Source organism: Rhamphochromis longiceps, linkage group LG8 (genome assembly GCF_057381845.1).
Source record: "Rhamphochromis longiceps isolate RC_006_pf linkage group LG8, R_longiceps_female_GT1.1, whole genome shotgun sequence".
Classification (NCBI taxonomy): domain Eukaryota; kingdom Metazoa; phylum Chordata; class Actinopteri; order Cichliformes; family Cichlidae; genus Rhamphochromis; species Rhamphochromis longiceps.
In genome coordinates, this window is record NC_140564.1 from 21100045 (window position 1) to 21125322 (window position 25278).

Genomic DNA, 25278 nt, shown 5'->3' on the forward strand with positions numbered 1-25278 from the left:
ATACTGTAAGAGTGAAATCTATGAGCATTTGTTGGCTATGTTTCAGTTATATAATGTGTAGAGAAAGGCAGTCTCCCATGGAGTGACTGACAAAGGTAATCAAATTATCATATAATATTAAAAAACATACAGAAAAACTCTAATTAGGCCAAAAACGAAATTATAAAATTAGTTTCACTTCAGTATTTTCGTATACTTGTGTTAAAGTGGTGATTCAAATTTATCTCCTTCTGCCATTTAGCAGCTGATGTCACATACAGTATTACTCTGGAAATCACTAGAGACAGAAAAGATGGCCAAAAGATTTGAGAAGACAGCTTCTTCTTTGAGGAGATAGCTTTTAAATTAGTAATTTCATCAGCCAGGATCGAATCCGTTGGAAAATGCATGCGTGTTTGGTCAAGTAAAGATATTCTCTCAATTCTCAAGGCTTAAGGCTTGAACAAAGTGTGAGAAACATACCTCTATACGCAGTTCTTTTTGACTCATTGCAGTATAACGCCACACTAGTCTATTTCTCCTTTTTTCTTAATTAGCTCTCATAGCTCTTTTAAGTATGTCTTTTTCAACATTATTGTTCGATATTTCAGTAATTTTATTTTTCATTTTATAAACCTACACACCAGCTGTGTCTTCATGCCTGATTCTCATAGCCTGATAGTTCACTTTAACTAATATGTTCAAATTCAGACAAACATTTACTCAGATTCATAGATGATTTGATTAAATTATTGTGGTTTAAGGTCAGAGGCTAAGGTCATAGTAATATCATCTCCTCCCCATGAGATATATGAGGATTGTGGGACTTTTATTACACTCAGCACAAAAGTTCACTTATCCCAAGAGCGAACTAATGGCATTGTAGAGGTCGAGGTCAATATGTGATAAAGAAATTAAAGTGACACATTGCTTAATTAATAATCTTCAAATTGTAAAATCACAGACATAGACATAAAAACTCATTTTGTTTTAAACTCACTGCATTATCCTTTGTTTAATTTAATTTCTATTAGAATCTGAAGTGCAGTACAGTTGAAAAAAACATACTGTGACATTTAAAATATATAACCAATGCTCCTTTTTAAGTGTGCTATGCCAAAAAAAGATGTGGTTTTTTTTTCTATTAAACTACGTAATTGCATTTCTGAGGCTCGTCTGGCATTTTTAAGAGACCGAGGGGGAAATGTATAATTTTTTTTTTAGTCGACGCTGTTCTACAGTAACCTGTGTCTTTCCAGTAACGTTTGCTTGTTTCTTAATTTTGTTTTATTTACTTGATTAGTGTAATAAAAGACCATTGTTAAATTTGTTGTCCACAAGTTAAAGAAGACTATCTGTTTTTGCATATTTCAGTTTAAAGGATAACACTAGATCAGAATAATAGGTATACGACAGCACTTCTGAAAACGTGCATGGTATGAGGTTAAAGTGGGATACGCATAAGTTCTGCTGACTTGTCCTGCTGCGTTATCTGTGGATTTAGCGAACTACATTCCTTAGAAATAAGACCTATTACTTGGCAGTCAGGACAATTATTTAAATAAGTAAGTAAGCAAGTAAAATGTTATTGTTATTTATATAGCACGCTTTGAGACAATGATCACAAAGTACTTCACAACAAATTAAGCCAAAAAAAAAAAAAAGATTAAATGCAAGTTAACTAAATGTAAGTCTAAAAAGATGGGTTTTTAGTTGTTTCTTAAAAAGTGACCACTTAGTCCACAGATCTCAAATTTAGAGGGAGAGAGTTCCAGAATAGTTATTAACTGTGCGAAATAGACTCAGAGCAGCTGTATCTTCAGTGAGCAAATATGCCTGAATTGCACCAAAACAATTCATATTTGTATTGTTTGAAGGATGCCTTTGAAAAACATTGCATACTAAAGCACTTCTATTGCAACTTTATGGACATCTGCGTGCATGAACGCAGGGGGGTGTCCATCACGTTCTCTACGATGTCAGCTGGAAGGACCGTCACATTGGAGCACATTCAAATTTTATTTGCTTGAGAGTATTTTGTATAAAAATCAGATTGAATTACTTATTTGATCATTACACAAGTTACTGCAATGCCATCCTGGATCATTCCAGCCCACTGCAATACCTTCTTGTTTGAACTTTATCTTTTAATTCTGTATTGAAAGCAAGCCTCCATATCTTATATTATACGATACAACGGCTAATATGAACATGTCTTTTTTTAAGTTAGGTTTAAGCAAAATCATTAACACCTGGTTTGATGCACAGAGTTGTTAGAAAAAACATTATAGGAACGCCGGATCTGTTGGAAACCTGTTGTACTCGTTGCCTCTGGCTGAACTGCCAAGAAAACAAATGCAGTAAAATTATCTTTTGAACAACACTATGTAAATGCAATCCTGTGTATGCTCATGCACATGCCCTCAAATATTTATAGTTTGACCCAAGACATACTTTTCCATGTTCAGTTATAAAAAAGAATACATCAGGATGTCAATACAAGGAGTCTATTATGCCATGCAGTAACAATGAATTTAAAAGTAGTATAAGCCAAGGTTTTTGTAATTCATTAGATTCAATGGCTTAAAATACAATTTTCCTGCAAGAATAGGATGCTTAGATTGTGAGCTTGCATGCTTATAGAAGTGAGGTTAGATGAAGTTTCTCCTCCCAGACAAACTGCACAAAGGCATGGACATATATTTTTGTTATCCCCCTTCTTGGTTTTCTTTCACTCTCTCATTCTTTTTCATCCTTTGTTGCTTTTATTGCATGTTTATATGAATCAATATAACCATCCGTCTGATGAAATTTCACATGTTTTATGTATTGGTACTTGAATGTTGCGTCGCTCAAGTTCAGACTGCTTGAGATGTATTAAGCCGTTTGACTTTGAGTTGACAATTGTGTCAAAACTGTAAAGTAAAAGGTGAGAAGAGGCCTGTAAAAAGGGGAAAATATGCCAAGACGCTTGCTGACAGAATACAAAAAAGAGAAAATCACTTTTAGAGTCGGAAAGACTGCTGCAAAAAAAGAAGGGAGGGTGATTGACAGGAAGGAGGAGTGACGAAAAGGGAGCGGCTCCATGTGGACTAGTACAACAGAATGGAGAGAGGTAGAAGAGAGAGATTTGGGATTAGAGACAGGAGAATGCCAGGGGGTACAGAAAATGAGTTTTGATTATTCCGACAGTGCGGAGCAGAAATGAGAAACAGAGAAAAAATAGATTAGTTACATGCCCCGGCAACTGTAATAAAATCACCAATATTGGCTCACCATCACAATATTTTAACTGCAGCGTGCTGCTCTAATGTCACATTCTAAACAGACCAAAAGCAACAGTTTCAAAATCTAATTTTCACGTATCTGATTTTGTAACTCCCCACTTCTTCATCAGAAAGCCGCACTTTCAACCATCATGTCACAACAAGCTCTTATTACAGCAAGGGTATGTTAACTAAAAACTTAAAACTTCCAGCTACAGCTAGAGAACTCTAACCAACCTTTGAAGGTTATTACCTCACTCTACAGCCTCCTAATGAAAATCCTGCAGCTAATTAGAGACCTACTGAAAAAGCAGGATGATAAACTGAGAGATTTGGAACCAGCAGGAGTGAACAGCAATTTGTCATTTTTATCCACCGTTACAGCACTGCAGCAGTCCAGGCTGATGCTTACCAGAAAGCAAACTGGGCTCATCTTATTGGAAATCTGACTGCCTGTGCTGGATGTGAATGGACCCATGTAGATGGCAAGAGAGCCGTAGAGGGTGTAAAGAGAATCAACCTTTATTTGAAATGTACGAATGCATCAAAATAAATGGGATCATTTACCAAAGAAAGTTCATAGAAATTGCTAGCATAGGACCCTGTGATATTGTATCCACCTTACTTGATAAAGTAGCTGACAATCATGTCCATTAGCTGGCAGACTCTCAGCCACAACCATGACACTGTTTCTTGATCCACTTACTTTGTCTAGCCTTACAATGTGGCCATTTGGATGGTGGTTTAATGATTTAGCTTTTGGATGTGATTGCTTGACAAGTTGTATAGGCTGGTGCTTTAATAGCCAAAACATTCTGCAGAATCAATTCCCACCCGCTCACCACCAATTTTCACTTTAACAAACTTCTTGTTCCATTCGGATATTCAGTTTTAAGGGGGTTACAGTGTCTGGCTAGTTGCCTGAACAATCAGATGGCTTTTCCTGCATGTTTGTGTATTGGGCTGCCTTTCAGTTTGAACACTTCATCTATCTACCAACTGATATAGCAGATGCTCTCAAAGGATTTGTAATGAAACTGTAATGATGTTGTTTAATTGAAGCAATATTTTTACATATTTTGACTAATTAACTGATGATGAATGAATCTGAAACATTGCTGCAAAACAGCCCATATTGATCTGTCAGCGTGCAACCAGGAGTGCCCTCCCACGCATTGTAAAGCATCAGATCAAACATGACTTTCATCTGAGATTTAAAAACAACAACAACAAAAAATCTTTTGTGCAGTGATGTTGCCAAAGCAAAACGGAGCCAAAGAAATGCCCGGTACTGGACACAGCAGAAAAGGACCAGACCAGAATTGCTGTAGAGAAATAGAGAAATGAAAGGGAGCAGTGTGGGGAGGGATGGAAGAATAATGACAAGAAGGGCCAAATGATGCATCATAAAGAAACAGGAGCTGAAATAGACGAGCTAATACCTGAGGAAAAAAACAATAAGTGGGACAAATGGATGACTGTGGCTTTGAGAAAAAGACCTACAAGGAGGGAGGGTATCATCGCCAGCATCTATCACTTTCCCCATTATCCTGTCTGTCCTTTCACACTGTTAAAACTCTCTTAAGACTATGTCCTGCAAACTGTATTTATTCAGAATGTGTACTTTGGGTAGGTATGTGTGCTTTTTTTAGAGCTAGTTTTAAAGTTAAAGGTTTTTTTTTGAAATTCTGATGACTTTGCACATGTAGTAAGCTTTTAGGGAATGAATGACAGTCAATACAGTATATCCGCAAATATAGTTTAGGTGTGTGTGTGTGTGTGTGTGTGTTTCTGTTGTTATCAGTATCAGTCCAGCTTGCAGCAGTCAGAACAGCAATGATTAGAGAGTGCAAGAGGGGGTGTGACATAGGCTTGGTAATGAGCTTTGTGCATGTGCAGTTTTATGTGTATGTGCGGATGTAAAGGTGCGCATAGAGCATGATGTTTCGAGCATGTGCATGGGTGCGTGTGCACATGCGTGCATGTGTGTGGGCATTCACTCAGTTTTCTTCCTTCATCCCTGTCAAGTAGCCACTGTGGAGATGGAGGGTTGGAAGAAAGGATAACAAATAGCTGGTAGTTGCTGAGGTCTGCTGGGATGGTGGTTGGAAGCAGCAGCCTGAGGGAAAGATAGAGAGGCCGAAGGAGATGTGGAGGGAAAAATGCAGGATGAGGAATCTAGACGGCATGAATGGAGTGAGTCTAAGTGAGGAATTGAGATTTTAGTGGGGATGAACTATAGAAATGGGAAAGATAGAGACATGAGAAAGGGAGGAGGAGGAATAGTGCTGGAAGAGTAATAAAAATGTTTATTTTCATGTCATAACTAAATAATTAGCTTGTTATCACAAGGAAATGAGCGTTACACCAAGATAACACAGTAAATGAATGCAAAGCAATTACAAAATTAAATTTAAAATGATTAAAATCAGAGGCGTTCTTGGCTTTAATAGTACAACAAAAGGAAGGAAATCATTTATTCCAAGCCTTTTGATAAGTTGTTGCACTACAAAAAAACACTTCATGTTTATTCTTTATTGTTGGCTAGCTGTATTCCTGGTGCTCTTTTTTTCTTCTTCTTAGAAACAGTGTGCTTGAAGAAACTCAGCCGTTTTCTCAATTAAATGCGTCTTTACCACAAAGATATTTGTATTTAAGGCTATATTATATTGTATTATAGCTGCTTCTCTTTCCTAGCAACCCTTTACTTATGGTACATTGTTTAAAGGAGGAAGAAAATAACCCCAGTATCAGCTATGATGCTACAGATCTTTTTAAACAGGGGTGCAATGATTAGCACTGTTATTTTACAGCAAGAAAGTCTTGGGTTTGAATCCACCCTCCTGCTGGGCCCTTTCCGTGTGGAGCTCGCACCTTTTTATCCCCACAGTCCAAAAGACTGCATGTGCTGGTTTGGTAAACTGGCTATTCTAAATTGGCCGTGAATGTGAAATGTTGTCTGTCTCTCTGTGATAAACCTGGTAATTGTCTGGGGTGTAGCCTGCCTTTTGCCCTATGACAGCTGGGATAGGCTCCAGCACCCCTGAGACCCTGAACTGGATAAGAGAAAGGAAGGGAGCATGGATATTCTATGCTTGTAGAAGTGGTGAAATCTGCTCTTTGGATATGATTGCAGAAGCAAGTGACAAAAATGCAACATCCAGTTTTCCTGAGTGTGCCCAGGCCCTTTTGTTAGCTTTGTCTCTTTGTGCTATTTTCCTGTCAACACTTTAATTACTGTACACTGTGTAATAAAGGAAGAAAATAGCCTCAATATCAGTACTGCAGACACAATAGATCTTTTTCACAGGAGATCTTTTGACTTGTTTACATTCACATAGACTGAAATGAATGATGGCTTTCAGGGTTTTGGTACAAATGCATGATGGGTCGCTGTCACACTGTCATACCTTGCAATGAAATAGTAGAATGAATAGAAAAGAGATATCGCTAGTAGCTTGTGTTTTTATTTTCCTTTTCCTAGCAGTAACAGGTCCCTATTTGAGTCTGTATTCATTTGATTAGCTTCAGGTTTACTATACCATTACCTGCAAGAGTGTTTGGATAGAACAGGTGGTTAGAGAAGCAATTGACTGGACTGGAAGTTAAAATTCATACAAACACATTCAGCACGCACTCTCTCACACTCTCCAGCAGTCCCATTTATCACATAGTGATGGCTTGATAGCTTAGCCAGTTGGTAGCCCATGTTATAATGTTTAGCCAGCTGTGACGGTTGGCCTAATGACTGGACTGGGTTTATTTAATGGAGCGAAGCCTGCTGGAAATTTGAGATTTGCCAGATTCTTAGAAAATCTGTCAGGGTTGTAAGTAGGGAAAACTGCACCACACACAATAAGAGGCAGGTGGACAAAAACAAGACCACGCATGGGTTCCCTTTGAAAACCTATTGATGGTTTAATTTCAGCGCTTGGCTCAGGCCACTAATGGGACCTGTCAGACAAGTTGTTCCAAATGTGCTGTATCAGAGCAAGTTTCATCCAAACATCATGTAAGCCTTCGTCAAACGACCAAAGCCCATTAACATATGTCACATATGGTTTATATCACTAATTAAGGTGGGATTGATCATCTACTAATTTGTTATTTAGTCCATAGGTATATCAGCAGAAAATAACTACAGACTGATTTATTTTAATAATCACATATTTTTAATGTGTTAGGCACAAATATGATGGATGTGCAGGCTCCAGCTTCTGAAATGGAGGATTTTCTCTGTTTTAAATGATGGGAATTAACTGTGTTGTTATTAGTTACGAGTTAATTGGTTAAACAGGAATTAAACCCTTTATTTAAATTCAGCAGAAGTTTAAAGATGATTAGCCAATGGGTCAATGAGCTTGTCCACAAATCACAAGAATCATCACTCCTCCTGCAGCGTTTTTAGTAAATATTACACACAGTGATCAAGGTCAAGATCATATTAGTCGTTTTACGGCCAATAACCTGTGAACTGTGGTAAATCAGATGAGCTGCTATGCCATTGATGCTCTGGGTTTTTTTCTGTCACATTTGGCTCTTTGACTGTATTTTTGGATCTGCCCACCTGTCCAACTGAATGTTAAGCCAATGAGAGAAGCAGCAACATCCCACATTAGAGAATGCACTGACAAAAACATGGCACTGATTAGATCAGACATGGCATGAAAAGGAGGCGAGGTGGGTTGCAAAGCAGCTTTGCATCTGCAAGGCTAAAGCGACTTACATGGAGCAGCCTGTTGATTTGCTATTAGGATTTATAAAAGGGTAACAGCTGATCCATAAGCTGTTCTGCTGGTTGCTGATTCAGCTGTATTTAGTAGGATGCCTGAACAAATGCCATTCAGTTAGTTTGCATATTTTATTATTTGTTCTCAGTTGAACATCGGACTTTACAAAAAACACATAGATGCTTAAAGAACGTCCTTACTGACTTTATTCTTTGTGTGCAACTCATGTTATCAGTGAGAGCAGAGGCTGTTTTGACTGCTGTGTTTTGTCACACTGTCATTGGCATCCTATAACTGTTATGTGACGGCTGTGTGCAGGCAGGAAAAGGACCCAAAATGCAGACTCCGAAGACAAAACTTGAACTCAAAACAGCTTTAATGCTGAACTCAAAAAGGGTAACAAAACTAAGACTACAAAATAACCTTACACAGAACACACAGCAAGATAAGGGTAGATCACGACAATGACAAACTGAAACACAGGGCTTAAATACATAGAGGGAGCAATCAGTGAATGGACAACAGGAGGGAAACACAGCTGGGCAAATCAGAACTGACGAGACAAGGAAGCGTAAACTGAACACACTGAGATAAGACAGAGACCTTCAAAGTAAAACAGGAAACACATAACACAGACTGAACAAAGACACAGACTCACATGCAGGCACTACAACAGAGGGAACAGAGACGTGGGACCAGGGCAGACACAGACACTGACTGGACACGGGGATATAGCGGACAGGGAAGACAGCAACTAAGGATTACACAGAGACAAACCATAAGACATAACTCTAACAAAAACCCAAAGACTAGAAATTATAAATAATATAATAAACTCAAAAACCCTGGGTCAACGACCCAGGCATCCTAACAATAACTGACATATGGCTGGAGAACAGCAATGCACTGATCTATGGTGTCTGACATTACTGTACTGAGGAATATAAACAGGAGTGTTGTCAAAGATTAAGTGAGTTTGTTTATTAAATGCATTTTTAAAAAAAGCTGTTGTTCAGCAGCCACGTCTTGCTTTATCTCTAAGTGCAGTTTCGAAGAGCAACTTCTTACGCATTTGTTATACAATCCAGTTTTTTAAAAATGTAAACACTACTTATAGACTTTGTCTCTGGGGTTTGAAGGATCATATAACTGTAAGCATGAAGGAAGGAAAAAAAGAATATCTTGGAAGTTTACAGATTCACCTCTCATGTCTACTGAACTTGCCAAAATGTGATTACCCTTTGAGAAAAGGTTGGCCCACAGTGTACACATACATATTTCATTTTCTCATCAGTTTGTATTGATTGACTGATCCATTGCCAGGTTTCTGCCAGTCAGCGAGGAGGCTGCTGTTGGAACCCCAGTGGGAGTCATCTTAGCATCTGCTGTCAATCAAACTATCGTGTACTCCATCATCGAAGGCAACGAGGGTGGTGAGTAAACTTAGAGCTGGTTATACAGAGTTTTCCTGTGTTCGGTTGTGGAGCTCAAAATCTATCACTGTATGCTCAGGAGACATTATATGACTTCCACTTCATCCTATAAAACGCTACTCACTAGCTGTCGGCATCCCACTCACTAACTGAACATTATGGAACTATATGCCACCCTTCTATCTTTCTTAATTGTTCTGTCTTGTTCTACCCAGGTGTGTTTGCTTTAAATGAAACAACAGGAGTCATTTACACTGCCAAGCCCCTGGACTATGAGACCAATGCCAGCTATGTTTTGAAGGTAGAGGCGGACTCCATGAGAGTGGTGTCTTCAAACCTGCGAGCTCCCTCAAAAAGTAAGTGCCTGATGACAGGACACCTCATGACCTTTTTTAATATACTGGTGCACTATATGGAAAAAAGCACCGGGCCACTTACATGAGCTGGTCAGCTATGAAATGCCATCCAATGAAGCTCCTGGTGCACAGTTTTCTGCTGATGTTAACGCTAGAGGAGTTTTGGACATCTGCTTGTTCACAGTGAGCAGAGCACTGGTAACTTCTGCATAGCTCAGCAAACGTCATGAATGAGTTGTTGTGGTTCCTAAATGCTTCCACCTTACAATAACATCACTCACAGATTACCGTGGAATGTCTAGGAGGGAAGATTTAGTATTCTCAAACTGACATCTGACATCACACATACTTTGTCCTGAGCTCTGACAGGTTAAACATTATTTTCTGACCGGTTCAACATTTGCATTATCATATGCATCTTCATGAGGGAAATGTCACAACACGTTCAGAGCTGCAGTGCATGTGTTAAAACTTTCACCTTGCACACGCTCTACAAAGCTCTACTTTTTATTATACTCTACCTTGTCAGTTAGTGTTGCCTTTAAAGCAACTTTTTCTTCTCGCTTAGATTTCTATCAAAGCTGCAGGTTTTGCCAGTTTGTTGCCCTCACTGTTGATGTTGATTTTTTTTAAAAAAAAGCTAGATGTGTGTCTCATTGCCTCTCACTCGAGGTCTCGGCACATGTGCAATTATATAACTGCCTAGAATTTATTTCTCAAATGTCAAAGAGTGTTTGCTATGATCAAAGTGGGAAAATAAGCTGGCAAGCGGGTTGGAAGATTGAAGATCATATCTGTAAAGCTGTAACTTTTTCCAGTCTGTCCCAAGCGTTGGTACTCAGTGATCTGTGCAGATCAGTTCAGTGGTAAACCAGCTGTAATCTAAGTTTTCAAGTCTTTCTTTTTACTTTTTTTGTTGCCACAATTGCATGTGAGATCAAGTGTTGACTAAAACTGAAATTGTGGCTTTCCTTCCCCTCTTTAATTGTTTCTGCCTCTTGTTTCTGCAATTTCCATCTGCCTGCTGGTGTTTTTGCTTTGAAAACATATCTGCATTCTTCTTAATTGATGTTCAGCTACCAAGGTCTCTCTTCCTTAATTATAGTGTTTACCACATGCTGTTCTTGTTTCATTTAAACGATTTGAATTGAAGAATTCTGCTGGGATTAAAGCTACAAGTCATTGTAGTCATTAGCAGAACTCCTTCAGTTCTTCTTGGTGCGCATTTTAATCAGGAAACAAATCAATAGGAGATTTCAACAATATGTTAATCCTGCTTCTTAATTCAAGTGAAGATATGGCTTGAAACTATATGTTTTGCGCTTGTGTTTTAAGGATGCCTGTTAAAGATAAGCTGAATATTGTTTGCTTTATCCTGTCAGCAGTGCAAGTTTATTAAGGGAATTTTTTTTCTTCTTTTGTCTGTATTGAAGTAAACAAAAGTTCACAATCCTGGGTTTGTGCTGTCTTTCTGACATGATTCACCTTTTAACCCTCGGGTTGATTTATTATGATGCAGTTTTCCGTGGGTGTGATTCTGAATTTCTTGTTCATGGCCAGATAAAGACTGAATGTGAGTCATTCTGAGGTACAATTAACAAATACAAAACACAGTAGCTTATACTGAATATTTAAAGGATATGTAAGACATTTAAAGCAGCTTTTTCTGTGTGTGTGTTTTCAGTACTAAAACATGAATTATTGATGCAAAATCTGGTTTGTAATCTTGGCAAAGACATTGCTTGTGAAGACAGTTGCCTTGGAAAGGCCAAGACGTCTCTGATGCGGTCAGTTATCATTAAGGGTTGAGATTTCTTGACACATGTCTCAAAAATCAGATCAGATCCTTCAGGTCAATGTTATTGCTCCATTACTTGCATACTCCACATTGAGAAGTGTCTTAAATATCTCACTACATACTTTCAGATGATGAACTTGAAGTCCTTTAGTCATTGTTCACTTAACTAACCCATGTTTTGAAATCCTTTGAATGCCCTGAAAATGCAGTTTGTTTTCCAGCTTCTCAATGCAATACATAGAACATTCATTGAACAGTCTCGGTACCACAGCACATACCACAGCACGCCAATGACTTTTTAGGGACATTTGAATCAAAATGGAAGCATAGATGTTTGGGATGGTTTGCAATACCAAAGTTTTTTAATGAAATCTGATGAGAGCCCACCATCAGAGTACTGATGAAAGAGATGAGGAGATTCTTTTAATCAGATTTTTCATTCGAAGCTTTTAATTGTAGCCGAATTAATCATAGCTGTTGATGAAGGGAAATGCTTGTGATTAGTTACTTTAACTCGGAGCTTTTCTTTTGTTTTTGGTGTTTTTTGGGGGGGTTGGTTGGTTGGGAGAGGTTTTTTTTCACCTTTGCTAATGGTGGCAATAAGTTGTAACTCTAGCTGTAAATTTTAAACTCTTATTCATTGTCAGACAAGTTTTGGATACACCAACTTGCCTATACTGTACATATGCACTTCCTAGGAGTACGCAATGTGCTTTTAACATAAATCTAAATCAAGTGGCATTCTTTTAGAAGCTATGGCCAATGAGCGGATATGATAATATGAACGTAAACCACAAAAATCAAACTTTCAAATCAATTTGAAACACCTAATAACACTGAAACAATACATTTGTAAGCAATAAATTGGACAAAAAATGCCAAATGTAGCAAAAATGATACAAATTAAAACAGATATATGCAAATTGAAATAGTCTGAAGTTTCAATAAATACTTAAAAAATTACAATTTTCTGGCAGTTATTTTATGATTCAAGTTTTACAGGGCCAAAAAGAAAGTGATCAAATCTAAAAGGGATGTCTTGAACTCATAACATGGATCAGAGTAAATCTGATTAATGTTCCACAACCTGAAACATATCTGTTATGCGACACAGGCATAGACTCTATATAAAATATGATGTACTCACTGGGATGTCTCCTTTTGGTTTGTGAAGCTCCATTTTGAACCTTGACCATAGTATTTTAGGCCATTGCTATTATTTTAGCTATCGGCTAACTCTAGCTAGCTCGATTAACAATCTGCTGACGTGAACCTGAAGGATGAAATTACTGGTGCTACAGCACTGCAGCCAGTCAAGCTTGTGCTTGTCCTTGTATGTGTTTCACAAAAGCACTCCTTTATGGAAAAGTGTATCACAATGTGTATTTTGTGTTTCTGTTTTCTAGCTAACACAGCTAAAGTGGTGATTGATGTCCAGGATGAAAATGACCATGCGCCAGAATTCACTAGACCTCTCTACATTGGAGGAGTTGCAGAAGACTCCAAAACCTTCACCTCAGTCTTGCAAGTACAGGTACAACTACACAAAGATATGCCTATTAACACAAATAGCATAAAACACACAGTTCAAATTGCTAATTACAGTAGAGGCTTAAAACAAGACCCCGATTTATGTACTTTGTAGGCTTGTAGTATGGATTTTACTATATTGTAAGGTACTGCTTACACAGTGCTTGTTTGGAAATAGATTTTTTTCTTGTTTTAAAATTATTCAAGTATTACAAAAATCATGATTGATAGGTATGTTTTTTCTTTCTCTGTTGATTGAGAAATCTCTCTGTTTCCCTTTGGTATACCTGACTGCTACAAAGATTCATGTAACTGTAAACAACTTGAGCGTATTATTAAAATGCCTTTCAGGACCCTAAATGGGTCACGGAGCCTATCTCTTTCAGCCTCTATCTTAGAAATTGCAATATGTTTTAATGAGCCTGGATGCCACAAGAGACCCAGTCAGGGTCCCTGGCAGAAAAGTATGCGCTTTAATATTTCATTACTGTTTTTAAGATCATTCTTAGATATTCCTCCTTCATTAGATCATTCCAGCAAGAGTGACAGGAACGATGAGAGCATCAGGAGAGCATGTTTCACAAGTTCAGACGATGTGCTTTTCTCACTAATGAACCGAGTGTCTCAATTTGCTATTCCTCTGCTTCAAACACCTGAGGTTTGGGGCTTACATATGGGTTTTGTATGGGTTAGAACTATGTTTGGTTGAAGCTGGATTACAGGAACCAGCTTTTTAAACAATTTAAATAAACTGAGAGAGAAAAACTGGTTGCAGGCTCAATTGCCACAGAGTGAGGCAATATATCTAAAGGTTAAAGGAGGAGAAAGGATTGATGGTTAGATAAGAAGAGCTGACACCCTGCTGAGAGACAAACTGACTGGACTGAAAAAAAGCAGGGAAGACATACATGATCTATGATGGATGAATAGATAACAGCAGGGAGTGACTAGAAAGATGGACAGGGATGCTAGCTGTACACATGGTAGCATCAAAATGAAAAAGGGAGTGAGACAAAAGCTTCAGAGTAACTTTGAGAAATGTGCTTTTCCAATCTTAATTATGAATAATCCTATCTCATCTGTCTGAAGCATGCAAATCGTCTTCTTCAGACAAAATGGGTTTTTTTGTCTGTGTGTTGCTACATGCAGGACGTTTCTGCCTTTAGGGTTTACAATTTGCACATGGAGGAGTTGATGTGTTATTTTGTCCCTCAGAGGATGCCATAATTCAAATATTGATTAGACTACATCAGCAATCAAGCTCAGTCATCTCCATTATTTTTTTCTAAATTCATTAATTTCACTTTTTGCCCGTTAAAAATGTTTTTCCAGATGCACTTCTGCCTCCGTAGTGTGGTGGTTTACATATTTGCTTGGCAAAATAAAATCACTGGTTCACTTCCAGCTGGAGACATAAATCCCCTTTGGGGTTGTGTAAAACTGCTAAATCATACATGCAGAACTATGTGATGTGGTAAACCCAGCTGAATGTAGCTATTTCTACTTTTCCAGCTGTGTAAATCTTTGACATTTAAGCTTCTTTCTCTCTTTTAACTAGTGTGTTGACCAGAAATTGCCTTAAAGCAAAGCCCTGCTTGGTGAGGTTGTGTTGTTATGGGTACTGATAAAATGAAAATATACTAGACAGAAAGTCCAGCTTTAATAATCCATCAGAGTTTCCAGTGCTGGGACTTTTTTTTTCCTCCATCAAGGCAATTACAAGGTAAACAGCAGAGCTACAATCCAATCTTTTTTTTTTTCTTTTTTTTTTTTAATGGGAACAGCATCTGTTTGATCAGGATGCCTCGCTAGATGATGCATCGTTGCTTCTGGGTTGAGTACTACCTTGCTCACCAAGTGCTGGCGTCATCTGTGCAAAATGCTTCTGAATAATTCTTAGGTGTGCAGGGCATGAGTATATTAAAATGTTTGCAGCTATTGCTCAATTATTCATTTGTGCCCACATATTTCATGTTTACAGGAAGTTGGGTAAGTGTACAGGTGCAAAGGCAAATAAACTGCGACTTTAGAACGACACAGACCTGCTTGGATTTGGACATATCTCTTCATAGGTGCAGCAGAGAGACCTGCACCCTGTACAGTTTAAAGCAGCTCTTCTCACTAGTGCACATTTTAATGTATTGCTGAAAAGTTACCCTCATCTCTGCAAGGAAGAACCCAGAAAATGAAAAAGATGTATACATTTGTTCTTCCTTCAGTACGCCCCCCTTCCCGATCTCATCTTTCTCCTTATTACCTTTGTTTCTTTTTTGTTGCTTCTTTATTCCCTAGCTATGAAAAAAAACATTTTACTTTGTTTTTATCTACCATATCTTACCTTTGATGTGGCGGGTGTCTATATCTACATTTCTAGCCCTTCTTATAATAACCCTGCATAAAATCAATGTCTGTCTGAGAGTGTGTCTGGATTTTAATGTGAGATTTGCATGTATATTGAACAAGGGAGAGACATGATAGTTAGCCAGAATCATAGATTAAATGATCTGCTCAGATTTCAAAGGATTCTTTTTACCCTTCCTCTGATTCAGAATTATATCACATTAAAAAAAATGAAAGAACTGAAAGCCTTTGAACAGGTTTTAAAATCCAGAAAAGCAAAAATAATATGTGACCTCATGATGAGTAAAAGCTGAGACACACTATCAGTCCTGTGCTACTCAGTGTACATGACAGTGTCTTGTATAGTGTCAAACTCCTGGACTGAAATGATGATGGTAAGGAGGCAAAGAGCAGACCAACAGCATTATAATAATTACAGCGTATGGAATTTGTTTTACAAAAAACCCCAAAAAGACAACAGTGGCTTGATCATAGTGTTTGTGTGCATGATGATGATGACATTTCATAATGACAGTGATTATGGTAATGCTTGGCGGTGTAATTATGATCACAGTAATACCATCTAATGGTCCTTATTTTTCTTATTTTCCAGGCCCTGGACAAAGACACTGGTAACTACAGTTCTATAATATACCGTCTGATCGTCCCCCCTCCAGCTAGTAAAGACACTAAAGACACCAAAGATGGCTTTATCATTGAACCGTACAGCGGCGTTGTGAAGACTGCTATCATGTACCGCAATATGAGGAGGTCGTATTTTAAGTTTGAGGTGGTTGCTACAGACAACTATGGTCAAGGACACAGCAGCAAAGCAGACATAGTGGTATGTATAATTTATGTTTTTTTCACAATGATTACATTTTAATGGCAGGTTTACGATTACTTTTTTTAAGGCGTCCAACCTAAAATGAACTGGGTGACATGATTAGTGCAATGAGATTTTTATTGCTCATAGGATAGTGTGAAGGAAGCTGCACTGAAAGGATAGTTTTCCAAGCTGCTAATGACTTCTTACTGGAACAAGTAAACACAGCAAAACGATGCCTGCAGGGAGAAATCGTCTTTGGTTAACTAAAGCTAATGAGAGAGTAGTTTGAACTCATTTTTCTAAAAAATATGACAAGAGTGAGAGTGCCCATTTCATAAGAAACCCTTATGAAATGTAGTACAAAAACATCACATATTAGTAAAAAAATGTTGCTCATCTGAGTTCCTACTTGTTCGCACAAAGGTCCCACATAAGGCAAAAAAAATAACACATCCCACTTTAATCTCTGCATCTTGTGTCTACTAGTCTGACACCTGCCTTTAACCTAAAAAATTATAGTCTAAGGTTGCTCAGTTAACCACGTCACTTCTAAAGAAGGCTTGATTTGTGAATAATTAATACATGTGACTAATTTACATCCAATATAGTCAAGTTAATTGCTTGCAGGTTCTGTAGTACCCTAGACAAAATAATGGCAAAGTACACTATGCAAATATGAATATAGTCCAACCACCAACAAGCTATAAAAAAATATGTAATCAAACTGCTAAATTACATGTGCTCCACTGCTCCCTTACACTGCCACATACATCCTTTAGCAGGTAAGTGTAAAAACAAATTCAATTTGTGGCAAACCTGAAGCACATTTTGTGTGCTGTAGAAGGGAAATGTTATTCATTTGACTGCATTTACAAACATGTGGAAGTTCTGTCTGTTAAGATGCACCGAAATCAGAGCACAGGATGTTATTTTTGGTTTATTTTAAGTGCTTCAGCAGGTTTTTATCTCAGTTTTCCTCTCCTGTTGTGTAGGTGTCAGTCGTGAACCAGCTGGACATGCAGGTCGTTGTATCAAATGTCCCTCCTACGTACGTGGAGAAAAACAAAGAGAAGCTTCTGAGGTAACGTTTGATGCTTTTGACAATAGAGCAAAAAGCTTGGGTTTAACCATTTGTACATCCAACTTGATGAATGTAGTTTATCTAAGAAAGAAAAAAATCTGTAGGAAGAGTTTTGGTGTTTGCAGAGGCAAACTTCTAATCCTCTCTGAAGCAGTGGATTTTAATAAACGGTCCTGCACTTAAATATATGAAGGTCAGGTGTTTTCTTTCCTGCTGAAATGTGTGGCATCAACACACCAAGATTGAAAGAGCTCTATTTGAAATAAATAATTTCACTCTAAGAGAAATCATCCCTTATTTTAACCGACTGCCAGCAGGAGCCTCCTGGTAACTATTCCAGCTGTCAAAGGGCATGGCTGCACACCAGAAAGAGATCAATTTGACCTGTGTGTCAGGTGTGCCAGAAAACGTCTTTGCTGTCCAAAAACCTTATTAAAGCAAAAGTACAGTTTTGCAAAGAACTTTTAGTCCTTTAGAAGAATCTTCTCTGGACGAAAAAAAACATTAAACATAGCAGTGTTTGGCCAAAGAAGCAGTAAATTGTTCTAGCACATACCAAAGAAAGCTTTTTACAAAAGGAACTTCATATGTAAAGTATAGTAGTGGTGGAAGCCTTATAGCTTGTGTCCAAGTATAATAATGGGATGGCTTCGTCAAAGTCTACGTATGAATCCCAGAGGGATTGAGAGGGATGGGAATGGACTTCAGACAGGCAGTATATACAGGAACATCAAGTGTGCAAAAGGTTGTTTTTTATTTGCTAAAGAGAGAAATACTAGCTTGGTATGTTAATATACCTTTAGCCCTTTAGCAATATAGCTTGGTAATGGTATCTTGAGCGTCAAAACAGTAAGGGCTAATAGTTCTCTGAAGGTTCTCGGTCATCCAGGTCATCGTAGTCTAAGGACCTGGGAAAGAAAAGCATCTGGACTTTCCTTGAAGACTCTTCACCTCTCATCGAGAAGCTTCTTCAGTTCTAAGAGAAAGCATCTGGGCTCGTGCAATTAGGTAGAGGATCAATAGGGCTTCCATGACTCTCTTGGGGACACTCCCAAAGGGCTTACAACCTGGGACTCTCCACCAGTTGCTCGTAGAACTGAAGAAGCGTCTCGGATGAGAGGTGAAGCGTCTTCAAGGAAACTGAAGTCCAGATGCTTTTCTTTCCAAGCTCCTTAGACAATAAAGGAGCTTGGAAAGAAAAGGGATATACTTTTTGACACCTTTTTCACTTGGTGCTTGGATAATGTGTTTTACTAGATTTGATAAGACAGATCAAAACTAGACTGCTGGTTACCTTAAAATACTTACCTGCAGTGTCATCAAGTAGCAAGATAACAAAAGTGAAAGACAAATCAAGCTCTGTGCAAGCAACAAGAAGAGAACTCTTGTAAAAGTTTTCAGACTAAGTGTACTTTTCAGCATTGAAATTAAGTTTTAGTCACAAATTGATTTATTTCGAGTTTGCACAGTTTGAAGTCCTTGTATTGATTTAGCGATGGTGTCTCCCCACAGGAGGGACTTAAACTCTAATTGTCGCATGGGGTTTTCAACAGCAGTAGTTAAAGAGCAAAAACACTCTTGTCTTTAAATTTTAGATGTGCTCTTATAATGATTTCCGAAAATGTCCTTGTAAGAATAAGATCTCAAGTGTTTCATTAAATTAGAACACAATCTCTATAACAGTCACATGCAAACCACCACAGTTACAGAGTGCACAATGGCAATTGTTCGTTTTTAATTGACGTTAAGAGCTACTAGTTTTAATACAGTGCTGTGCAAAAGTCTTGAGCTCCCTTTCATTTCTTTGCAATACTAACAAGCTCGAAAGTGAATATTACCACTTTTATTCTTCAAAACAGCCTCAACTCTCTCTGAATTTTTTTTTAGTTTTTGTAAAATCTTTGCATAGTCTTCAGGAATAGTTCTCCAGGCTTCTTGAACAACATTCAGAGCTCTTCTTTGGATGTTGGCTGGTTTTTGTTGTGTTCTCTGCCAAGATGATCCTACACTGCATGAGGTTCAGGCTCATGGGAGGCCAATCCATGACTGATAATGTTCCACTGTGTGTTTTTCTATCCAGGTATGCTTTTGCTACACCGGCAGTCTGCTTGGCATCAGTGGCATGCTGAAAAACAAAACCAATCCCACTCAGATACTTTTCAGATAGCACTGCATGGTGGATCATAATCCCCAGTACATTTCTACATTCATAATCTCATCAGTTCTACCACGTTGTAGATACATTGAGACACTCACCTCTCTCCTGACCTCCATAAATACTGATTGCAATTTCAGTTAAAAGTTCATCAGACCTGTGTCCACTGCTTTTGACTCCACTTCTTTTGTAATTTGTGTAATTTCTCCACTGAAACCATTTCTGATGAGGCTGACACAGGACAGCACACCTGTCCTGTGTCATGTTTGCTGAGTCTTTCCTGTTTTATTGACTGCCACATACAGTTCACCTGCTGTAGATAATTTTTTAGGCATGCCAGTTTTTCTTTTGTCATCCACTTGTCCAGGTTTCTTTCCTTTTTTTCTGTCCTTGAATGATTCATAGGTCAGTTATTGCCTAACAAACAAACAAACAAACGTAAAAGAACAATTTCTCTGAAAGTGGTCAGCCAGAAGAAGTGGGATGAAAACAACAGCCAGTATCCAAAGAAAAACTCTGAAAGCCTGGAGAACTATTGCTCAAGACCACTTTAAAAATTGAAAGAAAATCTGGTTACTTGGAAGCAAAATAGAAAGAAATGAGCGGTAACTAAAAACTTTTTCACAGTACTGAACAGCTTTTGTATTGTTTTCTCTTTTGTTGAGAGCAATTTTAAAGGGTATTTGAAAGCCTCTAACAGCAAACATTAGCTATTTTGTTACCTATGCTATCCGTCATCCCCTTTTTCTGCCTCCTACTCTCTCTACATTCTGTAAAATATCACTTGCTATATTCAAAGTACCTGACCTTATCCCCACATCAGTGGCAGCTGGAAAGTAAAACACTAAATGCATTTTCTTTTGTGTGACGACAGTCAAGCAAAACACAAAATGCGTAAATCACTGCATGATATGATATTTTATATACACAGTCAACAGTGGGCCTTTCTGTGACACGTAGCAAGTACTCTGCACAGCTGGTGCTGGACTGATGCTTTGTTTTGCCTCGCAAATACAGTATAATTTGTCAATGATGTTTTAAAGCACTTGTCATCTTTTCTGTCTGATTCACATGCACATGCACATGCAGACACACATGAGTTAGAGTTCCTGCTGTGAGCAGGTGTTTCTGGGGGGACAGAAATCAATACTGCTCAGCAGGAGTCTGCCTGGCTGACAGGATTTTTTTAAAATGTGCATGTGGTGGTGTGTGTGTATGTATGTGTGATGTGGTGTGTTTGGAGTCTGACGGCTTTGTCTGTCCATATATATGAGAACTTGTTTGGATCTAAGAAACAGTATTTTTCTCTACATTAATGTGTGTATGTGGATGTCATGCTGGGAATACTGAAGGGGTTATAATGCTTTGATGCTGTATATCAAAATCCAATCTTTTCAATCCTCAGCATTTTGGAACGCTATGTCCAGGAACAGATACCAGGAGCAAAGGTTGTCGTGGAAACCATCGGGCCTCACCGCCATGGGGATGGGATGGAGCAGGAAGACTACACCAAGTCAGACCTTATGATTTATGCCATCGACCCACTGACGAATAGAGCTGTATCAAGGCAGGAGCTCTACAAGTAAGAACTTTACCAACAAGCTAGCTTTATATGTAGAAAAGAACAGAAACTAATCTACGTGGCTTTGCAATTAAAACTGGGTTAGGCTACATCCTATAGTTGTGTTGTACATGTACAATAACAATAAAGGGCTATTCTATGCAGTCATGGTAAAAAGTAAGTTTATACATATCAGGACATAATAATTTATTTTTTTGTCCTTAGCAGCTCTTAAAATTCACAGGTGAACCACAACACATGACATATTACACCATGCTATCATTTATTGAACAAAAACTGAGCCAACATCCAGAGACAGTGTGTGAAAAACTAAGAACAACCCAATGGTTGAGTAGCTAGAACCATCTTTAACAGCAATAACTTGAAGTAATTGTTTTCTGTGTGATTTTTCTCAGTCTCTCACATTGTTGCAGGGGTTTTTCTTTATAGAAATGCTTCAGTTCATTGAGATTTTGCAGGCAGTCGTTTATCCTCCTACATTTCAGTTGTGCTGAGGTCTCGACCTTGACTAGGCTATTGCAACCCTTTGTTGCAGACTTGCTGCTGTGTTTGGGATCATTGGTCTGCTTTACCCACTTTAGCTGTCAGTTTTGATGCATGCTCAATCATCCAGGTAATTAAACCCCAAAAAGTTGATTCTGTTCATCTGGACGTAGCGTTTTCAGTGGGAGAAATGTTTCAGCACTCATCCAAGTGACTTCTTCAGTCTCAGCTGACTGCAGGTTTACCAACCTTATAAGCAGTACATTTGCACAATGACTGAACCTAGCACAACTGATGAACAATGTGCTGTGAGGTCAGTTCCTTGATATGCAAATTGTCATGACCATTGATCAGCAACCACTGGTCAAAGACCATCAATCAATGGCCATGAGTACCATTCACAGAGAGCTGGGGAATGTCTGCAATCACAGCATTGTAAGATGGTGACAGATGTACCCTTAGGCGCTAAACCCCCCTAATTTGGGGTTTGAAAGCCACAGAGACGCAGTGTTGAGAGAAAATACATCTAAATGGTTCTGATACTCCTGACACATTTGGGACCACTAAGGGTCTTTTCTTAGGCAGCAGTTGTCACTTGGATGAATGATGAAACATTTCTCCCACTGAAAATGCTACATCCAGATGAACAGAATCAGCTTTTTGGCATTCAACTGTCAGAGTGATGGCCTCACTTTTGACTGTAGAATACTTATAAAAGCATGTACAGTATACAGAGCAGTTCATGGTCGACTCAGTGACTACAAGAGGCCCAAATCCTGTGGCTGAAAAAGAAGCCCACATCATCATACCTGCATCACTGTGCTTGACAGTCAGCATGTGCTTCGGTTTCTACCCAATATGACGCTCTGCATTTTGACCAGATATCTGCACTATGATCTTGTTTGTCCAAAGGCCATTCCTCCAGATGTCTTGTGGTTTCCTCAGATTCAACCTAAACTGTTCAACTATATCCCGTTTTAGAGAGAAGATGCTTTCTTTGACAATCCTTACAAACAGGCCATATCCCTTTAGTCTTTTTCTAATTGCACTGTCTTGTATTTTAACATTTAACTTGCTAACTGAGGCTTGTAAAGTCTGAGATGTAGCTCTTGGGTTTTTCAAAATTTCTGACCTTGGGTTGAATTTGCAGGTAAGATTGGCAACTGCCTTGAATGTTTTTCACTTATAAATAACATTTCTTACTGTAGAATGATGGACAATTTGATGGGCATTCAAATTGTTTTGAAATCACTTTATAACCCTTTTTCAGATTGATGGGCAACAACAATTGCTTTTTTGATGTCAGTAACACTCAGCTGAATGCTTCAGAGCAGCAAACTGCCAAAACCTCTCCTTTTATAGAGGTGCTCACACTGGCTGATGATCTGTTAATCAAGTTGCATTTTATTAACACCAGCTGGCTGCTGCCCTTTAATTCCTGTGGAAGCAGTAAGGGTGTGTTTTGGCCTAGTATTTGTTAAATAATTAATGAATTTGTGTAATATTTCATGTGTTGTTGTTCTCCTGGGTTTTTATTTACCAGATTTTAAGACCTGTTAAGGACCCAAACATTTCTATTATATTCTAATTCATAAAATATTTGAGTTTTAAAGGGTATTGTTTCCTTTTATGTGACTGTATGTTTAAAGAATATAGACTGATCATTTAGTTGATGGTAATTCAAGTCTGAGGGGGAACTCAGGTCTGTCACCTTTTCTTGGCTCTATTTTAGGCTTCAGATAATCTAGCCCATGACATGGGTCTTAAGCCTTTTTAGACAGGATCAGGTGAGTAGCTTAAAGAGCAAGTAAGAGTGGTCTCAGTGGCCTTTTGGGTTGAGAAGAGGGCCTTTTACCCAGGAGTGCCAGGTCTGAATCTGTAGACTGCATCAAAAAGATGATGTGTAGTTTCAAATAACTGGGAAGGCCAAATTGCTCAGCTAGAGGTTTCACAAACCAGTGGATGATGTCCCATTGGCTACAACTGTCTTTTATATAAAGGTGTGGAAGGGTTTTGCTTCAGGTTATATGTGTGTGATGGGAGTTGCAGAGAACAGAGAAGTGAAAACAAGAGAAAGACTGTTAACCTTGAATTTCTTGTTTTTATGCTATTTCTGTTTTGCGTACTTTGAGCCTTTACATGAGATATGCAAAAGATATGCGTGTTCTCAGTTACACTGTTTGTCTTTTATCCAAGGTTTCTTGATGGTAAACTTTTGGACATCAATAAAGAGTTTCAGCCCTTTCTCCCTCCTGGTGGCCGGATTTTGGAAATCCGAACTCCTGAAGTGGTTACCAGTGTAAAGAAAGCTGTGCAGACTGTAGGCTACACAGAGGGGGCGCTGTTGGCTCTGGCTGTCATTATCATTATCTGTTGTGTACCCGCCATACTGATTGTCATAATCACCTACAAACAGTAAGTACGATTTATATATTCTACAGATGCTTTATGTGATGAGATTGTGTTTAAAGAATAAGGCTGATAATACTCTGCATATTTCCTATTGTCAACAAATGAATGACAGACCAAAATTTACCAAAAGCAAACTAGTCCCGCAAATAGTTAAATAAGTAGCCAAAGCTATTAAAATAGAGCTCATTACTTCCCTTTGTGGCTCAAAAAACATTGAAAATCTGTAATATGGGCATGCTGCACTAAGTGACCGTGTTCCTTCATTATAATCAACCTGAGCACTGTTGTTCATTTTGAGTCAATGTGCCCCTGGCATATTGAGCCACAGCTAAAAGTGCTCCAAACCAGATGCATCATTAATTTAATGCTTGAATAACATTTGATATAAACAAAAACATCCGTCCACTTTAGAAAATAACTGAGTGGGTTTTTTTTAAATACATTCAGAGTATTTTTTTTATTTATTAGCTGTTTTACAGCTAAAAAAGCTGTTTGGGCAGGAAGGTCGTATGAAGAACCACCTTATCCATGTTTTTATTGTTAGTTTTGGTTTTTTGGTTTTTGTTTTTTTTTTGGGGGGGGGGGGGGGGGTTTCACTTGATTGGGATTCAGTTTTAGTTCCTTGGTGAAAATGTGTATTAGTCAAGTTTGAATCATTTGATTAAAATGTTTACACAATAGGAATCTGTTAAGTCAGCTGTAGAGTGTTGTGAGTGTTGTCTTGAACCACCCCTCATTTCTTTACTTTTTGCTTCCAAGCAGCCAGACTTTCTAGTTATTGTTAAAGTGGTCTTGGGAAATAGTTCTCTTGGCTTTCTGAAGTTTTTCCTTGGCTTTTTAACTCATTTGCAGTTCAGTTTCTGTACATTTTTAAAAAATTAATTATAGAACAAAGAAGACCTAAAGAAGATTAACAATATCTAAAAAGCCAAGTCTTTGTGAAATATAAAAATCCCCAAAAGTCCAGACACAGGACCTGATAGATCAGTTGGTCCATCATCACCCGAAATCCATCAGAAATTATCTCACGGAAGGGAAACAGTGAGAAAAAATCCATAAGAACTGGACTGAAACTCAATATTAACAGGTCTTATAGAGGGATAAATCCAAATTTGAAGTTTTTCTTTTGTTACCAGTGTCTACAGTCTAAAGAGGGACTGTAAAACACAGCTGAGGCTCTATCATGGTCTGTATTTCAGTAAGTGGTTGTGACGTTGGACCCGTTACACATGTACAGAACACGGACGTGATGACAGCACTTCTTTATTTACTCGTTTGGTTTTACTGTGATTTTGTTTACTGGG

The 25278-nt window shown here is 38.3% G+C and overlaps 1 protein-coding gene across 1 annotated transcript in view; it reads left to right on the forward strand.

The window, feature by feature from the left end:
- Positions 1 to 25278, forward strand: part of LOC146663594 (protocadherin-15-like) — a 234345-nt gene that overhangs the window by 172687 nt on the left and 36380 nt on the right. The window contains exons 27-33 of the mRNA XM_085416436.1: positions 9299 to 9408; positions 9624 to 9764; positions 12969 to 13096; positions 16046 to 16276; positions 17254 to 17342; positions 20903 to 21079; positions 23759 to 23977. Coding sequence (XP_085272562.1) covers positions 9299 to 9408; positions 9624 to 9764; positions 12969 to 13096; positions 16046 to 16276; positions 17254 to 17342; positions 20903 to 21079; positions 23759 to 23977 — 1095 coding nt within the window. The remainder of the gene's footprint in view (positions 1 to 9298; positions 9409 to 9623; positions 9765 to 12968; positions 13097 to 16045; positions 16277 to 17253; positions 17343 to 20902; positions 21080 to 23758; positions 23978 to 25278) is intronic.